This window comes from Lolium rigidum, chromosome 2 (assembly GCF_022539505.1).
Source record: "Lolium rigidum isolate FL_2022 chromosome 2, APGP_CSIRO_Lrig_0.1, whole genome shotgun sequence".
Taxonomy (NCBI): domain Eukaryota; kingdom Viridiplantae; phylum Streptophyta; class Magnoliopsida; order Poales; family Poaceae; genus Lolium; species Lolium rigidum.
Window position 1 is genome coordinate 56,909,150 of NC_061509.1, and position 20,001 is coordinate 56,929,150.

A 20,001-nucleotide genomic window follows, 5' to 3' on the forward strand; every position below is an offset into this window, starting at 1 on the left:
ATTAAATATTTTATGCAAACTGATGACTTTCATAATACTAGTGCTGTTTATGGTCTTGATTCTCAAATTTTTGCAAATTGTTTTAAGGCTTTTGCCTCTTATCTTGATGTTCCCAAAAAAAGGAGTGGAACAAGTACCATGCACCTTATAAAAATTTGTTAATTGTGTTCCTGCTAGAAATATTGAAGTTTGTACTGCTGATCGTGTTTTGCCTGAACCATATATTAAAAAAGTAACTTTCCCTACCAAGGTAAAGGAACATTCTATTATAACTAGTGTGGTTAATAAAAGTAAAAAAAGAAAGCTACAGAACCTGATGAACAAATAACTACTGAACCTGCGGTAGCAATAGTAAAGGACTTGGTTACTAAAAATGTAGAAGATGGACATATTATATTTTTTGAAGATAATTCTAATATTTTTCACATCCTAGTAAATCCAAGAAAACTAGTGTTCATGTGCTTTCTGTCAGAATAGGTGATCATTGCTATTATGGTTTATGTGATATTGGTGCAAATTCTAGTGTTATTCCTTATGAGCTTTAGAGGGAAATTATGCATGAAATTGGTTCTTTTGAACTTGAAGAAATTGATGTGGTTATTCAGCTTTCTAACAGAGAGACCATCTCTCCAACTGGTATTGTTAGAGATGTGGAAGTTTTATGTGGTAAGATTAAATATCCTGCTGATTTTCTAGAAATTAGTTCAGCTGCTAGTAATACTTGTCCTATAATTTTTGGTAGACCTTTCTTGAATACTTGTGGTGCTATTATAGATTGAAAAAAGGAGAAAATTATTACTAAATTTGATGGAGAGTCTTATGAGTTTAATTTTTTTAAGTTTGCTAAAGCTCCTTATAAAACTGAATTGCCTAATGAAGATTTTAGAGTTGAACAACTTGCTTCTATTGCTGTTGCTCCTAACAATGCTTTGCAGCAATATATGAAGGATCATGAAAGTGAGGTCTTTATGGAGGAAAGAAAGGAAATTGACGAGATTTTTCTTTGTCAACCAGAGATGCTTAAGCACGATTTAGCCGTGGAAGATTTGGGTACCACGCTACCACCCAAGGAGGATCCTGTTTTTGATTTAAAACATTTACCTGATGATCTTAAATATGCCTATATTTATGATAAGAAAATATATCCTGTTATTATTAGTTCTAAACTTTCAGGACAGAAAGAGGAAAGATTATTGGGAGTATTGAAGAAGCACCGAGGAGCTATGGGATATACACTTGATGTTTTGAAGGGGATTTCTCCTGCTATATGTCAGCGTGCTATTAATATGGAATCGGATGCAAAGCCAGTTGTTGAACATCAACGCCGGTTAATTCCGAAGATGCAGGATGTGGTAAGAAATGAGGTATTGAAACTTCTTGATGCTGGTATTATTTATCATATTGCTGATAGTAGATGGGTTAGTCATGTGCATTGTGTCCCTAAGAAATGAGGAATTACTATTGTGCCTAATGAGAAAAATGAACTTATTCCTCAAAGAGTAGTAGTTGGTTATAGGATGTGCATCGATTATAGAAAAGTTAATAAAGTTACTAAGAAAGATCATTATCCTTTATTGATCAAATGTTAGAAAGGTTGTCTAAGAAATCTCATTTTTGTTTCCTTCATGGTTATTCTGGGTTTTCTCAAATTGCTGTTAAGAAGCAAGATCAAGAGAAAACCACTTTTACTTGTCCTTATGGAACTTCTGCTTATAGACGTATGCCTTTTGGTTTGTGTAATGCTCCTGCTACTTTTCAAAGATGCATGGCTGCTATCTTTCATGGTTTTTGTGAAGAAATTGTGGAAGTATTCATGGACGATTTGTCCGTCTATGGGACTTCTTTCGATAACTATTTGCACAATCTTGATAAAGTTTTGCAGAGATGTGAAGAAACTAATCTTGTTCTTAATTGGGAGAAATGCCACTTTATGGTAAATAAAGGAATTATTCTTGGACATCAAATTTCTGAAAGAGGTATTGAAGTCGACAAAGCCAAAGTGGAAGTAATTGAGAAAATGCCCTGTCCCAGGGATGTTAAAGGTATTCGTAGTATTCTTGGTCATGCTGGTTTCTATAGGAGATTTACTAAAGATTTCTCTTAAATTTCAAAGCCTCTTACTAATCTTCTCCAAAAGTATGTACCTTTTGTTTTTGATGATGACTGTAAGGAAGCTTTTGAAACTCTATAGAAGGCTTTAACTACTGCTCCTATTGTTCAACCACCTGATTGGAATTTACCTTTGAATTATGTGCGATGCTAGTGATTTTGCGGTAGGTGCTGTTGAAAGTGCATGAAGCCCCATGTGTGGTTTGGTAATTAATGAAAATCCCTATGAACTAATGTTTGCATTGAGTTATATTTGTAGGAGTTGTCCATAGGCAATGCTTGAACCATATGTTGGCTTCAAGATTTCAATAAGAAGCAAATGAAGAAGATCACGTGTGAAGTATGTCTTGAAGATGAAGATGAAGTGAGCCCTCAAGTTTAACTTCAAGACATCAATGATGAAGAATGAAGAAATGAAGAAATGAAGTGGAAGTTCAAGACGAGCCATCTCTAAGAGATCATTTGCTCGAAGCTTGTCATCCATATGGTGATCATGGATATATGAAGATGCACCGAAGAAGAAGCTCTCCCATAGTGGAGTATGGGGAGCAATTCGCATGACTTCATCAAGCAAACACAATCAAGAAAGGCGTTTCATCTTGTTGCGGTCAAGACCGTCATCATCGAGCTCAAGTGGAATGCACAAGCTTAAGGTTTGCTCTTGATAGGGTTTCTTTCTCACCGGTCTCATGGTGTAGTTGGAGACCGGTTTATAGTTTAGTTGCCGTACTATCAAGAGGGCTCTCGAGTGAGTAACTCGATCGTATCCTTCGGAGAGCTCAAACCTTTGCATCCTTGCATCATATTTCTTGGTTTTTATTTGTATCTTATCCATGTGATGTTTTAGAGCTTGTGCTTATTCTCATGACAAGTTCTAGTTCATCAAGAATGGTTTTTGCACGGGCAACTTGTAGCATTTTCAAGGATGGAGGTTTTACCAATATGTCTTTTTTAGATAGGTCAAATCTTTCATCATTTGTTTATATCCTCCCTTATTTTACTATGATGGTTCCCTGCATGATCTTTTAGAGCTTGTTCCTAGCTCAAGCCCAAGATCATCAAAATCGGAGTCCGGATTCTAAAGTTATACCCGTTTCAGTTTGATGTTTCTGCCAGTTTTCAGGCGGGCGGATATTCCGGCCCAAGTTGGGGGCGGATTATCCGGCCCACGGAATCGGCCCAAACAAATAATTCGGCCCCCATCCAGGGGCATCGTTTTTCTGGTCCTTAGCCGTTTTTCGGGGGCCAGATTTTTTGCAATAATCTGGCCCCGGATAATCCGGCCCGAGAAGACATAAACGGTCATATTTTGTGAGGGACCTATAAAAGGCCCCCTTCTTCCTCCTTGAGCAGTCACATCTTCCCCCATTTGCTCTCCACCATTGTTGACCTTGAGAGCTTGCCATATCCCTCTACGCCTCCTATGCTTCTTGAATCTTTTTGAGGGAAAAGGAAGAGGAGATCTAGATCTACATTTCTACCAAACAAATCCCTCTCTTTGTGAGTGGAATCCTCTAGATCTTGATCTTGGAGTTCTTTGTGAATTTCTTTTGTTCTTCCTCTCTTTTTCCCCCACATGCTTTTGTAGCTTTGGTGGAATTTGGGAGTGAAGGATTTGCCATTGCATTTGGTGCATCAGTTTGAGTTCTCCACGGTGATTCGTGGAAGTGAAAACAAGAAGGTTATTACTCTTGGGTTCTTGGAACCCTAGACGGATTCTAGGCCTTTGTGGCGATTTCTTGGGAACCTCCAATTAAGTTGTGGATGCGTGCCCCAAGTTTTGTGTAAGGCCCGGTTTCTGCCCCGAAGGAAATCCCTTAGTGGAACCGTGACCTAGGCCTTTGTGGCAAGGGTCACCGGAGAATAAGGTGAGGCGCCTTCGTGGCGCTCGGTGTGTGCTGTGACTACTGCATCTTGGGGTGAGGCCTTTGTGGTATTGGTTTGCATAGAGCAACCACACCTCAAGGTGAGGCAATTTGTGGCGTTCGGGAGCACTAAGCCACCGAACCTCTCCAACGGAGATTAGCACTCGCAAGAGTGTGAACTTCGGGATAAATCATCGTCTCCCGCGTGCCTTGGTTATCTCTATACCCGAGCTCTTTACTTACGCACTTTACTTTGTGATAGCCATCATGTTTGAAGTTACATATTTTGCTATCACACATAGTTTCTTGTATTGCTTAACATAAGTTGTTGGTGCACATAGGTGAACCATAGTATATAGGCTCTGGGCTTGACAAAGTACATGCTAGTTTTATTCCGCATTTGTTAAGCCCATCTCGTAAAAGTTTTAAACCGCCTATTCACCCCCTTTAGGCGACATCCGTGTCCTTTCAATTGGTATCAGAGCAAGGACTCTCATTCTTAGGCTTCACCGCCTTGAGAGTAAATATGTCGGTTAGGGGCTTAGCGCACAATGACTTGTTTATATTTGATGGCACAAATTATGATCTATGGAAAATTTATGTGCTTAATATTTTGCGGGGGATTTCCACAGACATGGAGAGAATTCTTGACATGGGTTTTTCTTCTCCTAAGGATCCCCAAAATTTATCTTATAAGGAGAAGAAAAACTCTTGCCTCGATGCTCTTGCTTCTCATGTGTTTTCCATTGTTGTGAGCAATGTATTTACTTCATCAATCATGCCTTTTGGGAGCGCTCATGAATTATGGACAAAGCTTCAAGATAAATATGATGTGTCCAATATTATTGAGGATGATTGTATTGCTTCCACCTCCGGCCATGGTGAGTTCTCATCTTCATCCACTTCATCAATGTGTGGCAAGACACAAGATAATGATATGGTGAGTGGTGATGGAAATTGCAATGTTCATATTGAGCTTACTATTGATGATTCTTCATCTCTATCTCATTGCAATGCTTCATCTATGGACATAAACACATCTAGCACTATAAATCATCTACATGCTTGTGTTGATAGTCCTTGCATATCATGTGTAAGTTGCTTGAATAAATCTCATGATGATATGCTTGCTTTGTCTTGTGGTCATGATAAAAATGCTTCTATTTCCTCTAGTTGTTGTGTGACTAACAATGTAGAGGAAACCAAAGATTCTATTGGTCAAAACAAGATCTTGAAAGGAGCCTCAAGGAGCCTCAAGTAACTCCTCATCTTTATCTCACGGTTCTCATGTATGCCTTATGGCTAAGGGTTCCACGGTATCTCCTATCATGGAACCTAATATTTCTCGTGGTGATAAGGATGAGGATGAGTATGAAGAAGAGGATTGGGTTGTCTCTCTACACGATAAGGGTAAGAGTGTATTCAAGGTTCTTTGCAAATATAAAATTGCTTGCTCTCACTTCTTTGAAATCTTGACTACCTCTATTGAGAGCCAAAAACTTATTTGGATGCGTGAGAACACCATTGATAAAATGGGTGCTCTTGAACGAGAGTATGCCAATGATGTAGCATCCCTAAAGAATGATCCTGAAGAAGAACAAGAGACCGTAGCCTCTCTTGAGGAGCAACTTGAAACCCTTGAGGTGTCTCAAAATGAAATATTTGCTAAACTCACTAAAGAAAGAGACCATGCTAAAGCTCAATTAAAAATGCTTAAAAATGAAAAATCCAAAGTTGGTGTTGGTCATCATAAACTTGTTAAGGATCTTGATGATCTAGACAAGGCCCACAAGGCCTTGGAGAGCGAACACTCTATCCTCACCAAGTCACATGAGCAACTAAAAGCTTCATATTTAAAAGAGCATGCTTTGTTACCATATCTTCTTGATATATCTTGTGATGATGCTTGTGCTACTAACTCTACTTCTTGTTAAGCATCTATCTTGAAGGAGAATGTTGAGCTAAGGGCTCAACTTGAATTGCTAACTAACAATTATGGGAAATTGGAACAAAATCATGGAAAGCTTTCTAGCTCCCATGAGGATCTTCTAGCCTCCCATGATAGGCTAAAGTTAGCTCATGAGGCTATCATATCAATGGCAACACCTTGTGAGCCTCATGTGGATACTAGCACTACTACTCAAAATGCTATATTGCCATGTGCTAGTCCTAGTAATTCATCCACTCATAGTATTGCTAAATCCTGTGATGAATTATATTCCTTGCCTTGTTGCTCTAACAATGAAGGTTCTACTTCCTCTAGGACTTCTGTTGTTACTAACCATGTATAGGAAATCAAAGAGCTCAAGGCCCAAGTCACTTCATTGAAGAATGACTTGGTAAAGAGTCATGAAAGGAAATGCAAACTTGACACGATGTTGAGTGTGCAGCAATCCCCCAATGACAAGAGTGGACTTGGATTCAAATCCAACGACAAGAGCAAGTCCAAGAAAAACAACAAGAAGAAGGGCCAAGTACAAGTCAAAGACCTGGCCAAGATTGTTTCCTTCAAGTGCAATATTGAAGGGCACCATGTTAGATCTTGCCCTTTGAAGAAGAAGCAAAAAGGGAAGCGGCCTCAAGTTCAAACTCATATTCAACCTCAAGTTGAAGAAAGGCCACTTTCCAAGAAGAATCAAGCCAATGTTACCATTGTGGAGAAATCTAGTGAGAAGATGGAGAAGAAAAGAACTTGCTACATATGTCGTGAGAAGGGTCACATCTCCTTCTTTTTAACTATTGGTACCTCATCCAACTCTATCACCATTGATGATGTTTATTCTCTTCGTAGGGATGAGGGTGGCAATGTGTTTGCCAAATATGTTGGTGCTCAAAGTGGTGTCAAGAAAAGAACCATTTGGATTGCCAAACCTATTGTGACTAACCTCTTAGGACCCAACTTAGTTGGGGACAAACAATCCAAAACTTGATCAATAGGTTCTTGTTGGAGGGCATTGGAGACTTGGCTACATCATGAAGGATCTTCATCATTTATATTATCTCAAGCCAAGTTTTTGGTTATCTTGCTTCTATCATATACCCAATGTTTCTCCTTGCGGTAACATGTGCTCAACTCATTTATATTGAAAGTTAGTCGCCCCTTTGCATGTGTTAGTTTTGTTCCTAGCATGTGTTTGTATATGTTGTGCTTCGTACTTGCTTATCTTGAGAAATCAAGTCGATGTATGTTGGGTTGCACACCATGTATTTGTGTTTATGTTGGAGCCTCTTTGCATCTTTTTGTATCTTATATGGCTCTTATGAGCAATTAATGGACTATCCCATTTTGGGGGAGTGATATTCCTTTGGGAATTTCACAATCCTAACAATGTGTGTACATGAGGAATATCACTTAGAATTGATATTGCAAGATTATCTAGTCTCTATGTGGTATGCCATCTTCATGAGAAATTCAAATTCTAATGTCCATTAATATCTCTAGTTGGATCTTATTTGCCTCTTGTGACAATAAATTTCTTATCACATAATGGGGGGGTAATAAGCCTTGTGCATATTACAAGCCTAGAAAATGTGTACACTTGAGGTTATGTCACATAGAATTGATATTGTAAGTTATCTCTCTCCTATGTGGCATGTTTGCTCAAACAAGTTCCAATTTGTTTAAATGGCGTCATTGCTAATATCTTTGTGGATCTTATTTGTGGAAGTTTTTCTTGGCATGGTTTTTCACAACGTGTTCCTCAATACACTTTTGGGAAACCATGTGCTTTAAGTCATTCTGTTAATTACTTTGCATGTTGGTATGCATGCTATTAATTGTCTTGCATGTTGGTATGACTAATTGAAGCCATCAAGGAACTCTCCTTGCATGATAGTTAACTCTTATCTTTCACCATATGCTTTATTTGTTGTAAATATGATCTTACGTATACTTACAAACTACCATCGGGAAATATTTCCTAATACCTCTTGTCCTAGGACAATTGGCAATCTATTATAATGTAGATATTTATTGATCATATTTACATTGGCTCTTGTGTTTAATTGCCTTTTTATTGCCATGAATTTGTTGTGTTGTGACTCCCATGTGTCTTCCTTGCATCTTATGGATCTAATTTGTCTATTTAAACTTTCTGAGCTTTTTATTAGATATAGGTAGCGTGACGATCCTAGTTTTGTGCATTTTGTATTCATATGCAAACTCCTAGATAAATGCACTAATCTTGGGGGAGCTCTCCTATATTTGTTAGAATGCTTAACATCTCTTGATTATTGTCAAGAATTTGGTTTTGAGAGACAACCCTTTTCTTGTTGGTACTTGTGCCATCATAAAAAAGTGTTGAGGGTTTGGTTTATTTGTGGGAACCTTGCTCTCTTTGGAGCTGGTTATCTCATTCCTTTGTTTTTGGGTTTAATTAGCTTCTTACAATGAGATAATTTGTAGTCAATCTTGTGTTGATTTTATTCTTTGATATAATTTGGACAACCATTGCTTCTTGACGTGTTTGGTGTTTTGTCCAAATTGTATCTTCCTTTGGTTCTTGAAAGTCTTGTGCATGCATATTTAATGTATGTATATATTATGGCATGTGTTACTTTCTTTGATCCAATATACAGGGTAAACTTCATCAAAGCCTAATTTGATTAAGATGTGCATGAAATTCAATTTCATATCTATGTGCACATAGTTTTGTGGAGTTTGTCATATATGTTGTAGTGTAATTAACTACTTTGGACCCAATTAGTTTGGGAACCATTTTGTACTTAATTTTTTTAGGTACAAGGAGATCCATTGGATGCTTGTCTCACACTTAGAAAGAAGTGGTGACTCGATGGTAATTTGAGGCAATCTAGGATGATCAACGAACTCCTATCTACTACATTCACACCGATGCTATCTCGGTAACAAGTATCTTCTCATGCAATTTTTTCTAGCATCCAACCGTATGGTTGCATCTTGGCATGAATCTCTTGATTTGCAAATATTATGCTTCTTGCAAAGATTTTAATGAAACCTCTTTATTGCAAATGTGAGTAAATTGAGATGAGCACATATGTTGGAAAGTATATAAAATCATGCTCATGATTAATCCATCCCATCTATGCGTATCTAGCAATTTTATTGAATATCAAATCCTCAAGCCTCTCACATGTTCAATATCGATGAAAGTGCAAATTTAGCTATTTCTTTTGGCATCCTCGTTTGTGATACTTGTTGGCTTTCTCAAAGCATCCCAACTATCTTCTATCCCTTGTTGATATTTGTGATGTATTTTATATGTTTGTGGTTGAAGTTCATGAATGTACAATAAGATAAAATTGAGCCTTTGGCCATGCTATTAAGCAAAAAATCTTATTGGTATATTGCATAACTTTATCTTGGATATCGTGCTATATTTCTTGTGTATCTATTTTGTGTGTACATGTTTCTTTGTGGATAAACATCTTCGTGATATTGCCCACTTAGAGAAACTTAATTATACACATAAGAGATGATACATCTCCATTTGATATCTTATTTTGTTGTTGTGTGTTGATTGGTCATGCTAAGCAATATAATTCATTTAAGACTATGATGGTGCTTTTTGCTCATCCTTGTAATAGTCTTATAATTTGCTTTGTCATGCCTTTCACATATCCTCTTGGTTGAGCCTTTTATTATGGTGCCTCTTACTTGTTGCTCAACCATTTGTTTGTTGCAAGTGTTAAACTTAATTTTCTATCTATGATCTATTGCAAATGTTTGTGCTTTTAAATGGTAATGAGGGGGTGAGGATTCTATGTTATGCATATTATATTCAAATGCAACATTTAAATTTATGTATGTACCTTGGAGAGCTTCCTCATTTTATTTAAAGCACAATTTTGTGGTGATCATTAGAGTTTAATTCACTTGGTATATTTTGTTTTGAATGATATTATGGGAGTGATGATTCCATGTTTGTTCACTTTATACTCCAATGCAAATTGTCTAGTTTTGTGCACAAACCTTGGGGAGCTTCCTCATATTATTTAGAGCAATCTTCTTGATCTTATCATAATATCTATCTTTATTTTGGTATCTTCTTTGTGGTTCATTTGGTTGCTGGCTTCATTTGTTGAAGCTTCTTGACCTTGTTATCTTTCTGCAATCTTTGATCCTCTCTACAGTGTGATTCCTTCCGAATATTCGACATTGGATACGTGCATTTGATTCCAGTCAAATTATGAGAAATGCACACGGTATGGAGGAACTCTCACTATATTGGCCTTCTAAATTTTTCAAAATTTTCATCATTTTTCTATATCCTCCCTTATTTTACTATGATGGTTCCCTACATGATCTTGTAGAACTTGTTCTTAGCTTCAAAACAAGCCCAAGATCATCAAAATCGGAGTCCGGATGCTAAAGTTATACCCGTTTCAGTTTGATGTTTCTGCCAGTTTTCAGGGGGAGCGGATATTCCGGCCAAGTTGGGGGCGGATTATCCGGCCCCCGGAATATTCGTCCCAAACAAATAATCCAGCCAAATATCCGGCCCCCATCCAGGGGCATCGTTTTTCTGGTCCTTAGCTGTTTTTCGGGGGGCGGATTTCTTGCAATAATCCGGCCCGGGAAGACATAAACAGTCATATTTCGTGGGGGACCTATAAAAGGCCCCCTTTTTCCTCCTTGGGAAGCCACCTCTTCCCCCATTTGCTCTCCACCATTGTTGACCTTGAGAGATTGCCATATCCCTCTACTCCTCATATGCTTCTTGAATCTTTTTGAGGGAAAAGGAAGAGGAGATCTAGATCTACATTTCTACCAATCAAATCCCTCTCTTTGTGAGTGGAATCCTCTAGATATTTATTCGTACGAAGAAATATTGTGCTCTGGTCTCCAGTCTTTTACTTAAAAAATATGATAGTATGTTTTTAAAGCTTCCGATAGTAAAATCTCGCATTAATTTGGCAGTAGAAATATTCAACTCCCGCATTACTGAAACATGAGACAGAGACAGGCGATTAGGGCCGCCACTGATTTTCCTAGCCACCTGTGGCCTTGGGGCCATGAGGTGCGGTGGATCCTAGTCCTTGTCAGCAGGAGGGCTCCTTTTTTATGTTTTCCTTGGTCTGTTTAGGGTTGTGTCCTACTCAGCAAGCCTTGACGGTGAAGACTCTCTGGAGATGGAATAAAGTCCTCACTGTCTAACCCTCGGTTCGGCGGTGTATCCAGCGTTGCCAGAGGGCGTGTGGAGGTTTCTCTTGGCAAATATCTCTAGAGTTGGTCTATGTTCCTTTTGATCTACAGTTCTCTTCATCGATAATTTTTTATGCTCTCGTGCGCTGGTCCTTTGGGGTCTTAGAACAACGACTTCCCGTTTATCCACTGCAATAAGCTCTTCTACAACAAGATTTGCCTGGCTGCAATGAGGGAGGGGTGAGGACATCGGCGTACCTTCGGCTCTTTCAAGTGCTTGTAGTCGTCGCTAGGTAGTCCAAGGACTTGTTTGAAATTTTATTACTTTTGGCATTTCTTGTACTGCTGGTGAAGATTGTGAATACATCAGTGGACTTTTCACAAATTCTTTTTTTTAGTTAAAACAATAGATAACAAGCAACCTACCAAAATAAAGCAACCAGACATTTCAAACAAGTTCAATTCACCCAACATGCAATGGACGATAGTAGAATACTAGAGATAACAAAATCGTCAAATATTACCTCAACCTAAGACTCGTCACTTTACAAATGTAACAAGAACCAAAAAAAAAAAAGCTCGTCACGCCAAAGAACCTTGCTGCCTCCTTTGTGCCGCACAAACTATCTCCATCAAATGAAATGGGCAAATCAACCAGTATGAAGGGCCAAATCTAATACCTAGAGAAAACTTGCTCGGAGAAGCACCGACTGAATGACACTCAAAAAAGTATCAAGCGTCCAAAAACACAAAGCAGACCCCGACACCGCCCAACACCACCCATCAAACTTGAAGAGAACATAATAGAGAAATTCATCGTTCCCTGGTGCAAAAAAAAAAAAAAAAAAAAAACGAGCGGATGACCCAAACTACAAATAGGGAAAAGGGTGAATCAAATCTCGCAAACTCCAGCCCAAGAAAATCATGAACATGGGACACTAGCTTCATCACTTCCACAATGAAGAAAGCATCTCACAATTACGAATACAAACATCCGAGTACGAAAAAAGAAAACAACAACGGAAAGCCCTAGAAACCTACCACCTAATTGAAAGCGTCACTGGAAATCTTGTTCTAAGTTGCATGTGATATATCAAATCCATTTTGAAAAAGGATAAGCAATCAAATGTCCTTTTATACCAATCTTATTTTTAGAGGATTGCAGTAAGGGACGGAGGGAGGGGCATTATAAATATCTTTCTCTAACGGTGTTAAAAAACATTTTTACTAATTCTCGGACAACAGAATATGTACACAATATCAATCGATTCTTCGCAGGAAAGTTGCATTGCTTCTAGCTTGTTTTCCCATATGTGGATAAACTGCAAGTTTCAACTTCTACAATGTTGTGGTAACTCTGTTTAAGTTGTGATAAATTACTTCTCTTCATTTTTATTTTTCTGTGGAGGTATATATACTCCTACAATTCTATCTTGAAATGATGGTTAACTGCTTAAGTTTTTTCTGTTAAATAAACATTGTCAAAATTTACACTTTTTTTCTTGTGTGTGTTTGTTCGCGTCTTAGGGTGAAGGAAAATGACTGGATCAGCACACATCGGCCCAAGTAGAAAATAAAATAGCAAGTTAGATATCAACCCACCGATGGCTCATATGTGCAGACAATTAAAAACCGGAAGAAGAAATTAACTATGTAGTAGATGAAATATAAAGACTAGCAAATGGGCGGAAAACCAAATCTGATCCCGGGTGCATATGCACCTGGTATGTATAAAACATATTTTCAAAACATAAAAAAATTAGTAAAAAAATTTAGCATATAGAGGGACATGTTCTATGTGTGCACGTAAAGTTTCACATAAAACCAACAATTTTTCTACCCTGTGTAAAAAAGACAAATAATGCCTCAAAAAATAGACTATTTTAGCACCAAAGATTTGTCTTTTTTGCACAAGGCACGAAACATATCGGTTTTTGCTGAAACAACTTTGTAAGCATGTAATATGTCAAGGTATACACGGGGAATTTTTATTTGTATTTTTCTAACATTTTAAAATATGTTTAATATGCATTTCAAATAAAGGGTGCATATGCACCCGGGTGTAGAAACACCCTGTCCATGGGATGACTTAGATTTATAAAACAAATCATCCAAGTTCCAGAATGAGAGAGAGTGTGTGTGTGTGAGAGAGAGAGATTCAAGTTAGCATTAGACGACCCTGAAAACGGTAAAACGTCTCGTAGCCGCTCTCGCGCTCTCTTCCCCGTCGTCTCAAAACCCTCCTTCCACCTTCTCTCTTGCGCTCCCTTCTCATCGCCCAATTACGAGCTTGTTTCCCGAAAGCCCGTCGGCCAATCCGCGCCCCCTTCTGTAACATCCCTCTCGCCCAAATTTCATCGCCTTAATCTCTATACCAACCTCACCTCGACTCACAAAGAACGGTTCTTGGTCGGCGCTCTCAAGAACTGTTCCTGGTCTTCGCTAGTCATGGTGATGCGGGAGAGCTGGGAGTTATCCCTGGCGGTCGCGCTGGATAACGCCGGGGCGGTCGACGGCGGACAGCTGATCGCTGCCCGCGTAGGCGCCAGAACGGGGCGCGTCGCGGCGGGGCATGGCACCAGGACCACCGTGACGATGCGGAGTCCCCAAGTTGATGACGGCGCCGGGTGCTCTCGCAGCGTCGCCCCCGCCTTGACTAGCAAGACCGGGAATGGCACGAGCGCCATCGTCAGCCCGCTCCTCCAACTTCCAACGATTGCTGGTTCACTCTGCCAGCCAGGCGGCTGCTCGTGCACAGCGCGATCTCTGGCAGCACCCCATGATCAAGAATCGTTCTTGATCGGTTCTTGTTCCCAGACGGCAGCGGAGTTGGGGGAGGGCCCGGTGCACAGCATGGTTCGCCTCGCTGCCCGCGTCAACTCCACGACGGGGCGCTCCCGCGACCTCGCCGCCGGTCATGGCACCGGCGCCTTCTTCAGCTCATGCCCCCGCGTCAACTACACGACGGGCCGCTCACCTGACCTCGCCGCCGGTCATGGCACCGGCGCCTTCTTCAGCTCATGCCCCCGCGTCAACTCCACGACGGGCCGCTCACCTGACCTCGCCGCCGGTCATGGTACCGATGCCTTCGTCAACTCTGGTCCTCGCGTCAGCTCGACCTCGACCACGCACTGTACCCAGGTAAGTTCTTTGGGCAATCTTGGATCGAATTCTCAAAATCTAACTATCATATTGTTTTCTAGTGTAGTATATCTTGTTTATCGAAAAAATTATCAAAATTTTGAGGAGTATGTCCAATGCCCTTTTGTTGTTTCTTGGAACAATCACAGATTCAGTGCTGCACTACTACTGTACATTTGGCATAGGCCAGTAGTTTAAAATGCGCTATCCTTCTTAGCAGGAAGCTATAGGCGCCTATAGCCAAGCAAAGCCATTTAGGGTTTTTCCTAAAAATAAGAAAAATTCCAGAAAAAACTAGGCATCATATATTCCTATCATCTAAAAAAATATGACACAGAATTAAACAGTTCAATGATACGAACGTCTACTAAACAACCATGGTGATTGTAGCAATAAAAGTGACTACATAACAAAGTTCGAATTTCAAATTCAAATCTGAAAATATTTGGGGCCAGCAGTAGAAATAGCGTTATCTTTTTGCCCAATTTAGCATCGTTTAGAGAGCTATTAGCAAGAGTTTTTATTTAGCGCTGAAAATGCATAGCATTAGCAGGAGTGGTCTGGATTTGCAATAGCAACGAGATATCACACTAGTTAAAACTTAATTTACTATAACCCTTTCATTCTTTGGCCGATGTTCGGATAGTAATGATGTAGGATATGAGGTGCTTGCATTATAACATTAATGTCGGGAGGTTACAAGTAATGCACATTTACAGAAAACCCCTCGTCAATCCAATTCTTCTCGATGGGTCCTTACAATATGAAATCAAAATTCTGGCCTTCCCTCCCTGTCTCCCTCGTGGAAGGCAGGGGACCTCTCCCACTTGGGCTCCTCCTCGACACTGTCCCATCCTCCTGGTTCACCTCCTCGCCCCTGTCCGCCGCCGCTCCAGCAGTAGGCATGGAAATCAGTGTTCTTATTGCCTACTGTTCTGTGACCAAACCGATGAAACTGGTTATTTGTCTAATGTTCTTTGACCCAACCGATGAAACACAGCACCTTGCGGCTAGGTTCGTGCTGCAGCAGGGAGGGGAAGACCTGCTCCCCGGCTCACCGTCTCGACTCTCGGGGTCTCGCGGTCCGCCGGCAGCTCCAGGCTCCAGCTCAACGCTGCTGGAACTTGTCACCATAGCTCCTCTCTGAAGAATAAGAAGATGCAAGGATTGAGGTCCTCTTCTACATTGGCATTGCTATGTTCAGTTGAACATCACTGCGAATATTACCTCATGGGTAGGTGGTTAGGAGCATGGACTCCTAGCTGTAGGATGGATGTGCTTCACAAATCTGTGCCTGGGTGTCTGTAGTCTGATGTTTCGTGGTGTAACAAACTTCATTAAATCTCCTCTGGTTGCTAACCTCCCTTGCTCTTCTTCCTGAGGTAGTTTGGCTTATTAACAACTCCTAATTACTTATGAGCAGTGAAAGATAAAATGGATACAGAGCAAAACTAGGTGGGTACAAAACTAGCAGCAAGATGTAGTAATTGGATGGAACCTGACACCAAAAATCATTCTAACCTGGTTGAAAGATATCCGATACCATGGAACGCTGGATCTATCTGTGAAACCTAGAAGCTTCACACCTTCTCTGATTTGAACTTCACAGCCTCCCATTCAGCTGATGATATAGGAACAACTTGAGGACCATAAAGATAGCCCCTGATTCTTTGATCTGGTGAAACAACTGTGTCTGGTTCTAGAAAGCTTTTGAACTCATAATCCACTTTGGCTTCATGCTTGGCATATTTATCACTTGGAGGAGCCTTCTTGAAAGTGTGGAATTCCTCCTCAGATGTTTTCTTATAGACCCACACCTGTTCACAATGCATCAAATAGAAACATCATTATAAGCTAGGAGTATCATGCTAACCGAAGTTAATTGGCATTGAAAGGTATCACAAGATTATAGATACATGAAGAACAATAAAGCAAGTGTCTGCACACCAATCCCATGATGGAAAAAATGTTGGGGTTTCCCCTTTTCGGGATAAGTGAATACAGTTTGGTTCATAGATGGGGTGCTTAAACTGGCAATTACTAGCTAGGACTATGTGCGCCTCCTGTTCGACTATGCTTTAGGTTTGCATGCTTCATGTACAATGTAAATCCAGTGTGATTTCAGTTATGGTGTCTAATAATCTGAAGCTCTATAGTAACTGATGTACTTACTGTATTGGATACCGTAATTCTGACTGTCGTCTGTAGCTTCATGGCATTTCCTGTGCTGTGTCAGAATTTGCTGCATTGTCAGTGTAAATGGACCAGACAATTAATATAGAGGTTGTTGTAAAGATTTGAAACAGTACAAACTTCCTACACCAAAGGGCAAAAACATTACTGAAATGCCAGATTTGGAACAATAATAGTGCTGCAACCGGAACAATAGCTTCAGTTGCAAACAGAAGAAGCCATGGGGGACAGACGGGTGTAGTGGCACGACGGATCTCGCAAACATTGAAGAAAAGTTCAACAAAAAGTTCGCCATCTGTCTATGAAACTATCCACTCCTGATAACAGTACGCAACTTCCCGCCAAGTTATATGTCTTTGAAAGCTTCATCAACTTTAATGATAATCAACTGAGCACTCTAGTCCTCAAAGCCAGATCATCAAAATCTTGTCGAAATTGGAAGGCAGGGGACCTCTCCACTTTGATCTGCGGACTAGAGTGCTCAGTTGATTATCATTAAAGATAGCCCCTGATTCTTTGATCTGGTGAAACAACTGTGTCTGGTTCTAGAAAGCTTTTGAACTCATAATCCACTTTGACTTCATGGTAGGCAAATTTATCACTTGGAGGAGCCTTCGTGAAAGTATGGAATTCCTCCTCAGATGTTTTCTTATAGACCCACACCTGTTCACGATGCATCAAGCAGAAACATCATTATAAGCTAGGAGTATCATGTTAACCAAAGTTAATTGGCATTGAAAGGTATCACAGGATTATAGATACATCAAGAACAATAAAGCAAGTGTCTGCACACTAATCCCATGATGGAAAAAATGTTGGGGTTTCTCCTTTTCAGGATAAGTGAGTACAGTTTGGTTCATAGATGGGGTGCTTAAACGGGCAATTACTAGCTAGGACTATGTGCGCCTCCTTTTCGTCTATGCTTTAGGTTTGCATGCTTCATGTACAATCAACTGAGCACTCTAGTCCTCAAAGCCAGATCATCAAAATCTTGTCGAAATTGGAAAGTAACAGTATCAATTATGGGTTTTGATTCAGTAATTATTCCCACCTGTAAACCAGAGAGAAAAAATAATGGCCATTTGGCAACACTGAACCAATTGCGGAAGATTCTATTAAGGGAAGGGAAGAGAATTAATTTATGTAAAAGTACAAGTGGAAGAAAACCTTGAGCTGAGATACTATATACCAAAAGGGTGTCGTCTTCGATTTCATCGACCTGACTTGACCTCTGCATTGTGTACATTCTGCTATGCTACTGCTAGATATATCTCCAGATCCATGGCAAGTACGTGCCACATGTTTCATGAGGAAAAATACTGATCTTCGAAGGAAGGAGAAGTCGAACCAGCAAATCGCCATGTCATCCCCCGGCTGACTTGTCAGTCTGTCACTTGCTCCTCATCCTTGAACAAGAACAAACAGAATGGTCAGCAACTGCAGATGCAGCAGCAATCCAAATGATACCTACCCCATATGATCAACTAATCCTACTCAAAACTTTGAATCCACCAACACGAAAATTGAACACTCCTAAATTTCAATCCAGGAAAATGCATGCCGTAGTAATTGTACTTAGGAGGTAGAAAATCGATCTTTTGAAGGGCATCGTCGCTGTCGGGCTGCACCTGCACGGCGTCGTCGACGGCGGCATGAGGTGGGGAACGACAAGGGATAGGGCCGGCCCGGTCGGCGAGCCGCCTCAGCACCACCCACTGTCGACTGTCGTGCCGCCGCCCGCCATGGAGGACAAAGGTGGAAGCTTCATCCGCCCCGTGGCCGGCCGTGCCCTCCAGACCGATCGCCGCTGCTCCAAATCGATCGAAGCCCTTTGTGGCCGCGGAAGCTCAATTTGCTGCTGCTCAACCGCGCGCGGGAGTAGCCCGACCCGTCGAAATCGCGGGAGAAGGACTCGACATTTGGGTCGGAGTGAGCGGGGGAACTGCGGGGTAGTGGGGCGGGAGGAGGTGCAGGGCGAGGGCGATGGAGCGGCACGCAGGAGAGGAGAAAGGGGACGGGAGGGGAAGACGGGTTCGGTCGGGGATTTTGGGGTTTTTTTGTTTGAATTTTAAGGATATGATCAAGTGGTTTGCAGTGTACTAGTACTAATCTTAACATTCATGCTTATACTGATCCGTATTGAAGTGATTGTGTACTCTATATGCTATGCAGTGTGTTGTGAGAGGGAAGAAGAGGATGATGAATCGGCCAGCTGCCGCACAAGAGCAACCATGCTGGGTTCGTCAGACCCACAGTTCTTGGCGTGCAGCCAATTCGCTTAGTGGATGGATTATGCATCAGATAAACAGGGTGGTTCTAGGACTTGGCTTCAAGTCGCCCCTCTTCGTGTTGCGACACTGGTCTTGGATCGGAGTGATGGGGGCCCCGGTCGTCCAACTCGAGAACGAGGGTAAGCACTAATTAAGCAGCATCAACTCTCTCCTCCTCTTGGCATCCATCCATCTCACAACACACGGTGCTTGATCTCACGCAGGAAGCTGCACCATCTCAGCGTGCACCGGGTGCACAGAAGCGCAGCATAGGCTAGCGTACGAGAGGGTTCACGGGTGGGGATCTTTCCCCTGCAGAGCCAGGGTGCCTCCTACTCACTTAAAATTGGAGTGCTTGAAAAGAAAAGTTTGGGATCCAGTGGATGGAGCATGGACACCGCAAATCTTCAAAGTCATCATGGACATTGGGGGCATACCAACGACAAGATCCACAAAAGGCGTCCGCCTCAATATTCACGGATACACGGTGTATGATGTACCCAGAGCCCTGACTCCCGAGGAAGCAGCCACGCTTCTCTACATGCGTGGCCCTTTTGTCAGTGTTTTGTGGGCGAATGCCGAGTATGAAGACTACGATGACACCTCCAATACGGTTTATCGAGGCTTCATCCCGAGCGGCGTTACTGGCAGTGGCAGTGCCAGTGGCACGAGCAGCGAGGGCCTGCACGCAGTTATATCCTTCGACTATACCTTCGTCGAGACCGAGCTTTGGATACAAATTATGGACAGCCATACCGAGGTAGGGCCTTACAGGATGATTCTGTATGAGGCATTTGTTTACTTTATCCTTCCCCGGGTGGACAAGGCCATAGAGCTACCCAAGCAATAGCAACAGCCTATATTCATCTGGATCGATCTGGGTCAAGTGACGTTACACTTGTAATTAATTAGAGACCATGCATGCTTTCCAACTTAATTGGAGTATATTTTATGTTTATTACGTAGAAGTTTTTTCCAAGTATGGCAATGTTGTTACCTTAATTTTATCCAACTTACACGGTGATTTAGATGATCTTTATCCCAAACTGAAAGCAATTCGAGAATCCAAAGCATCACGTTGGAATTCAAGAACTCGCTCACGTGCGCTCCTCCTCCGCATCTCTCGTCGTCACGCATACACGTCATGTTTCGTAAACGAAACCAAGACCGTACTAGGACAACATGCTGGCATCGCATGATTACCCAGCTATTTTCTGGGATGAACCAACAAAACCCAATACTCCCTACCCACCAACCCCAGATGGAAGAAAACCCGCTCCAGGTTTCTCCCTCTTCCATA

The 20,001-nt window shown here is 41.2% G+C and overlaps 1 protein-coding gene and 1 long non-coding RNA gene across 5 annotated transcripts; one reads left to right on the plus strand and one right to left on the minus strand.

Annotated features, from left to right (window-relative positions):
* Nucleotides 1-14,887: 14,887 nt before the first annotated feature.
* Nucleotides 14,888-18,144, minus strand: LOC124691781. 4 transcript variants are annotated; one of them, XR_006999150.1, is made up of 5 exons: nt 18,060-18,144; nt 16,411-17,837; nt 15,760-16,055; nt 15,466-15,615; nt 14,888-15,381 (listed from the first exon to the last, which is right to left on the minus strand). It is a non-coding gene; the product is annotated as an uncharacterized LOC124691781 (long non-coding RNA). The 4 variants fall into 4 exon arrangements; XR_006999152.1 differs by lacking the exon at nt 18,060-18,144 and having other exon boundaries at nt 16,411-17,482; nt 17,599-17,979; XR_006999151.1 differs by lacking the exon at nt 18,060-18,144 and having other exon boundaries at nt 16,411-17,094; nt 17,599-17,978.
* A 663-nt stretch (nt 18,145-18,807) lies between these two features.
* LOC124689776 lies at nt 18,808-19,551 on the plus strand. The gene is made up of 2 exons (XM_047223245.1): nt 18,808-18,841; nt 18,926-19,551. Exons 1-2 carry the CDS (start codon nt 18,808-18,810, stop codon nt 19,549-19,551), a joined length of 660 nt encoding a protein of 219 aa, XP_047079201.1.
* Nucleotides 19,552-20,001: the final 450 nt, after the last annotated feature.

What these genes read in the sequence shown, in the direction of transcription:
- LOC124689776 (XM_047223245.1), top strand. Translation starts at nt 18,808, where the DNA reads ATGGGGGCCCCGGTCGTCCAACTCGAGAACGAGG. An exon ending in CGTCCAACTCGAGAACGAGG is followed by an intron (nt 18,842 to 18,925) that starts GTAAGCACTAAT and finishes GATCTCACGCAG; the next exon opens with GAAGCTGCACCATCTCAGCG.